The sequence below is a fragment of the Ipomoea nil genome, unplaced genomic scaffold, assembly GCF_001879475.1.
Source record: "Ipomoea nil cultivar Tokyo-kokei standard unplaced genomic scaffold, Asagao_1.1 scaffold1421, whole genome shotgun sequence".
Taxonomy (NCBI): domain Eukaryota; kingdom Viridiplantae; phylum Streptophyta; class Magnoliopsida; order Solanales; family Convolvulaceae; genus Ipomoea; species Ipomoea nil.
Window position 1 is genome coordinate 2,713,852 of NW_017617849.1, and position 5,688 is coordinate 2,719,539.

The 5,688-nt window shown below is 34.8% G+C and overlaps 1 protein-coding gene across 1 annotated transcript; it reads right to left on the reverse strand.

Annotated features, from left to right (window-relative positions):
* Positions 1-997: 997 nt before the first annotated feature.
* LOC109188447 (gamma-glutamyl hydrolase 2-like) lies at positions 998-4,244 on the reverse strand. Its single transcript, XM_019339135.1, has 10 exons — positions 3,864-4,244; positions 3,691-3,777; positions 3,279-3,368; positions 2,886-2,980; positions 2,601-2,661; positions 2,156-2,245; positions 2,005-2,067; positions 1,794-1,882; positions 1,294-1,386; positions 998-1,216 (listed from the first exon to the last, which is right to left on the reverse strand). Exons 1-10 carry the CDS (start codon positions 4,167-4,169, stop codon positions 1,159-1,161), a joined length of 1,032 nt encoding a protein of 343 aa, XP_019194680.1. The 5' UTR covers positions 4,170-4,244; the 3' UTR covers positions 998-1,158.
* Positions 4,245-5,688: the final 1,444 nt, after the last annotated feature.

The following is a 5,688-nucleotide window of genomic DNA, read 5'->3' on the forward strand; positions in this document are numbered from 1 at the left end:
AAAAATAATAACAGACTTGTAGTTCGACAATTTTAATGAGGTTGTTTTCAACGTTCACTCAAATAACACATCTAAATAAATGAAATAATGATAATTTATAAGTCATAATGTCATAATAATATTAAAATCAATAATTAATGAAAGACGACATCGGTCAAAATCGAACAAAATCGGTCAAAAACGATCCGTCATAATGTCATAATAATATTAAAATCAATAATTAATGAAAGACGACATCGGTCAAAATCGAACAAAATCGGTCAAAAACGGTCAAAATCGGACGAAATCGGTCGACTCGGCCGAGTTGACCGACTCGGCCGAGTTGGCCGCCTAGCGGCCGCCTGCCGAGTTTTGGCCAAAACTCCAAGGCTCGGGGCCGCCTAGCGCCTAGGCGTCTAGGCGGCCGAGTTTTGCAACCTTGCTAAAAAGACATCCCATGTTTCTAGGCCAGAGCCCAAAACTTTAGCAAGTATATGAGTTATATGGTTCATTTATCTTTTAATGCAATAAACAACTACATTACCATTCGAATGAATCAAAACATACAATCCTTAATGATCAAACCTGCATAAGTGAAGTTACAAACAGTATCCAAGCAAAATGGAATACTCAGAGCACTATGAAGGTTCCTCAGCATGTGCAAGCAAGGTCTAAAAGCCAAAAGGAAAGGACAAAACATCACAGACAAGATAAAAACAAAGAAACAAATTTTGATGCTACTGGAGTGGAACCAAAACAAGTAGAGGCAAAGGGAGTCAACTTTTAGGATACCAGGGCAAGTATGAGGGTTCATATTGCTACAAGTAGTCAGATAAGTTTAGTCATGCTTGCTGAGAATTTAGCCATGTGCCTTTTTGATGGAAGCATATTCCCATTCCCATTCCCTTGTTTGTAATCAAATGATACTAACCTATAATAATAATAAATAAATTGTTATTTGTTAAATTTCCAGATATTTTAACTTTACCTGTTTCCATAACATAACTGGCAGTGATGCTTTCATCAAATTCAGAGAAATTAAACAATCTTTCACCAATGAAAATGTCAAAGGTTCTCACATAGCTAGCAATAACACAGATATGATATTATACACATAATTACAGAGAATTCTCACAATCATATAGTCATGTTCATATACATTATACACTAGACCTGTATCTACAGAGAACTCAGACCAGAATTCTGAGTGAAGATGTAAACCTCATCAAAACCGCTCCTGCAAGACACAGGAAGGGAAATAAACACCCGGAAATTCATTGGTTTACTCTGAAAGCAGGCTGAAAAATTGCTTACCCAGACTTCCCACTATAAGAGGGACTATAGTTGTAAATAAGGTTGTTAAGCACTTCTTGAGCATCTGGCCTGTTTAAAGATTTCCTAGCTTCACTGAAAAATGGTAAATACAATGCTGAATCAAAAAGGGGCTATTTGAAAATAATTGTAAGGGTAAGTTGGCTTTGTATTCTCCAAACCTGGATCATCAAGTATTCAACAGAGGAAGTTCTATTTTTTTTTTTTTTTTTTTTCCCTTCCCTTTTAATTTTTAATTTTTAATTTCTGGACTTTGTTTATTTAATTATGTTGCTTAAATTCTTCGTCCTCCTATCACCACAACAGAGAATTGACTAAGGCATGTGAACAATAATTCTAAGGAGTTTGAACAATATATGCAAAAAGCAAAAAGTTTTAAGGAAGTCAATTGAATCAGAGTTCCATCAAAATACACTTAAAATCTTAAAATTGTTCCATTTTCCTATTCCTACAGTGAAAAAGGAGAAGGAAAATAAACCTACCTGATAAAGTAGTTGGCAACATTTTGAGTCACTAGAATTGCATCTTCAGTGTGTGGAATCTCAGATAAGCCCCATTCAAAAGCATTTTTCTGCAGCACGATATACAGAATTTTAATCTTGGTAGCAGTAAAAAGTACACCAGTATCCAATAACAACTATTTGAATATTTTCAGGGATATTTTAATCTTAGTATTTTCACCGAGACTCTTACCTCTGGGTGCCATTGTACAGCAGTTACGGGGTAGTGCTCTGCTTGAACTGTGGAGACATAGATCTGAAATAATCAATTGCAAATGTGAGCAGCCTCCCTTTGAAGGAGATGCAGTAGTAGGAATTGTCAAATTTGTATCTTATTTCGTTACCTTGTTGTCTTGATCAGCACTTGTTGTCAAAATCTTGAAGAAGTTACACAAGTCTGCATTCGCTCGGAATTTTTCAGGTGAAATGCCATACTGTTTCACAAGGAAAAGAATGAATGGGTTTGTTACTAAAAAATAACACACAATGATGATTTTATGTATCCATGGTTATAAATGTTTATCATAGCAAAACAGATGCCAGATCAGCAAAAATGAACTAAAAAGGGAACAATTGATAGATAAATACAAACACGCACGCACACACATTTATTAGCCATAAACTCTAAAATCTCTATTGCAGTAGAAAATCTCATCACACTTGTAGGAAGGTAGATGTCAAATAATGAGGCAGTAAGCATGAACTCAACCCAGCCATTTTAGAATAAACAACCAAAATTTGAATGCACCAACAATGATGAAAATAAAATTTTGTTCTGGTGTAACTCACATGATGATTTTGCATGACAAGGCAATCCTTACTCATCTTTTTTAGCAACTCAGAAGGGAATCTGTGAATGATACAACACAGCACAGCATCATTAGCTGAGTATACTAGCGAGACAAGAATTATCATTGCTCCATTAACATGCACACAGAACTACAGTTCGGGACAGTTGTAGAGTATGTGAGTCAAGCAAGCAGTTTAGTCACTACAAAACAGCTTTATAGTTGTCAACACAATGTATCCATATCATAATGATTTGTCTTCAAATGAACTCCTATAAACATATACCTCTGAAACAGGGTTCCTTCAAAATTAGCACCCTCCACAAATTGTAGCTTAGATGCTTGGTTTGCCGCATTAAATCCCTCAAGAATGTTATTGTCCTAGAGAGGAAATTATAAGGGACAAGATCTTAAAATTCACACATCAAATGTGGAACAGATTTGATAAGTAGATATGAGAAATTCCAGTATGCCATTTACACAGTTGAATAATAGAATAAAAAATCAATTGTGAAGCAGAAGTACAAAATTTCAGAAATTTGCAAGCACATCTTCAGGCAATTAATCAGGGCACATGGAAAGGACAATCAATAAATTTACCTTATAGAGAACTAAAGAACAACCTTCTAGGAAATACCGAATACGGAGGAAACACATCTCCATATCCTTGTAAGTTTACCTTTGTGATGATCATTGTTAAAAGTTCAAAACCCAAGCATATGGCAAGGAGAGGGAAATGATCTCCTGCATCATTCTTCTCCAAAACTTTCTGCAAGAAAACAGGAATGAGCTTCACGTTCAGCAGATAGCAATGTTCAAAAAATATAAAATAGCAGAATATATTTTTAGAAACCAAACTTTCAGATGATGGATAACAGATTTGCAAATAATACAATTCTATCCTCTAAGACAACCTATATTATGTTACAAAATATTATTCCGTACTGGGAGTACCAAAAGGGAAAGTATATATAACCTTCAATCGTGAAACATATGGAGGTTAAATGTCACCATAGCTGCATAATCTTATGAGTTAAATACATACAACTTGAGCAGTTTAGCTACTATTCCAATTTTTAAGGATCAATTACCTGGAAAATTCCCTTGACAACCTCAAAGTACAGACCCTTCTTGGAGGATCCCCCAGTGAACAGCACACCGTTAACTAGATTGAGTTTCTGTAAACGGATGAGTTTTAGCACAGCTTATGGAGATTGAAGACAGCACAAGCAAGCAAGCATTAATTATGATATAGAAATTTTACTTGGATGAGAATCTCAGGAGGCTCGTTATAAATGAGAGGAATGACCCTAGCACCAGCAGACTCGACGAATTTGACGTAGGAAGCAGCGATGTAGGAAACATCGGAAGCATTGCTGAAGCGGCTTTTGGCTCCGTCCCCGGGATGGCTGACAATCCCGATGACCGGCCGGTAATTCAGATCGCCGTCGGGCGCGGGGCAGTTGGTCAGTTGGGGTTCAGAAGGTAAGAGAGCCGTGGGATTACGGTTTGCTGAAGATATCGCCAGAAAACCAGAGATGAGGAGAAGGATGGGAAGGTAAATTCTCATTCCGGCTACTTCTCTCTCAGCAACCTCCAATCTGCGAGGTGATGGAGTGAGCAGTAGTTGTCCCAATTTTTATCCCTCCACCATTACTTTTATTTATTCCTTAAAAATGACATTTTCTACCCTTAATTTTCATAAAATGTATTGTGATCCATATAAAAATAATAATTTATCAGATCCATCAATAAAATTGAGAGAATAAAATTTATATATACATGCATGAAATTTTTATTTATTTATTTATTTATTTAACAAACTCATTCAATACCTTACCTTAAAGTGACATTCATTGGACCAACGCTTTGATAGAATGTTTGATTGGAGAAATTCCTTTTGAAGATTTTTGTATCTTATGAGATTTGATATTCATTCTATCATATTATTAGAATAAAATTCTTTAATAATTAACAATAGAGGAAATTTCAATTTTGGTCATATGATTATAGGGGCTTTGTTAATTTCAGCACTCAACTTTCAAAAGTGTCAATTTAGTACCTTGACTATGCAATTTTTATCAATTTTGATCACTCCGGTTAAATTGCCGGTCAAATTTCGCTGGAAAAACTTGATCCTTCATTTAGGAGGAAATTTCAATTTTGGTCATATGATTATAGGGGCTTTGTTAATTTCAGCACTCGACTTTCAAAAGTGTCAATTTAGTACCTTGACTATGCAATTTTTATCAATTTTGATCACTCTGGTCAAATTTCGCTGGAAAAACTTGATCCTTCATTTAGTCTATAATATGAGGGGCAAAATCGTCTTTTGAATTATGGTAAAATCGTCTTTTCTCCGACGAAATTTTGCCGGTAATTTGACCAGAGTGACCAAAATTGACAAAAATTACATACTCAAGTTACTAAATTGACACTTTTGAAAGTCTGATGTTAAAATTAACAAAGCTCTTATACTCATATGACCAAAATTGAAATTTTCTCCTTCATTTAGTCTATAATCTGAGGGGCAAAATCATCTTTTGAATTATGGTAAAATCGTCTTTTCTCCGACGAAATTTTGCCGGTAATTTGACCAGAGTGACCAAAATTGACAAAAATTACATACTCAAGGTACTAAATTGACACTTTTGAAAATCAGGTGTTAAAATTAACAAAGCTCTTATACTTATATGACCAAAATTAAAATTTTCTCATTAACAACATTATAACAGAGTTAATAGTACTAAATAATAATAATAATAATAATAATAATAATAATAATAATACTCTTTACTTCGTCTCCGGCCTAGAGTTAATAACATTATAACAGAGTTAATAAATAATTTTTAATAAAATGACGAACATGTCAAAGGTAATTGAATGAACAAATCAATTTTAGTTTATTGCATAATTTTGTAATGTTCATAGACCTAATTACAGTTTTTTTTAGTTGGATGACCTAATTGTATTTTTGTGTATAATTCGACGACCTAGGATGCACGCATGGCAGAGGCGTTGGGGGTACGGGAGGCGCTAAGTTGGCTGAAGGAAATTGGCGTCCAAAGAGTGGATGTGGAAATGGATGC

Coding starts and splice junctions, on each gene's coding strand:
- LOC109188447 (XM_019339135.1), bottom strand. CDS start 4,169: ATGAGAATTTACCTTCCCATCCTTCTCCTCATCTCTGGTTTTCTGGCG. Junction 2,068..2,155: donor GTGCTGATCAAGACAACAAG/GTAACGAAATAA, acceptor TGATTATTTCAG/ATCTATGTCTCCACAGTTCA. Junction 1,217..1,293: donor TCTTATAGTGGGAAGTCTGG/GTAAGCAATTTT, acceptor TGTGTCTTGCAG/GAGCGGTTTTGATGAGGTTT.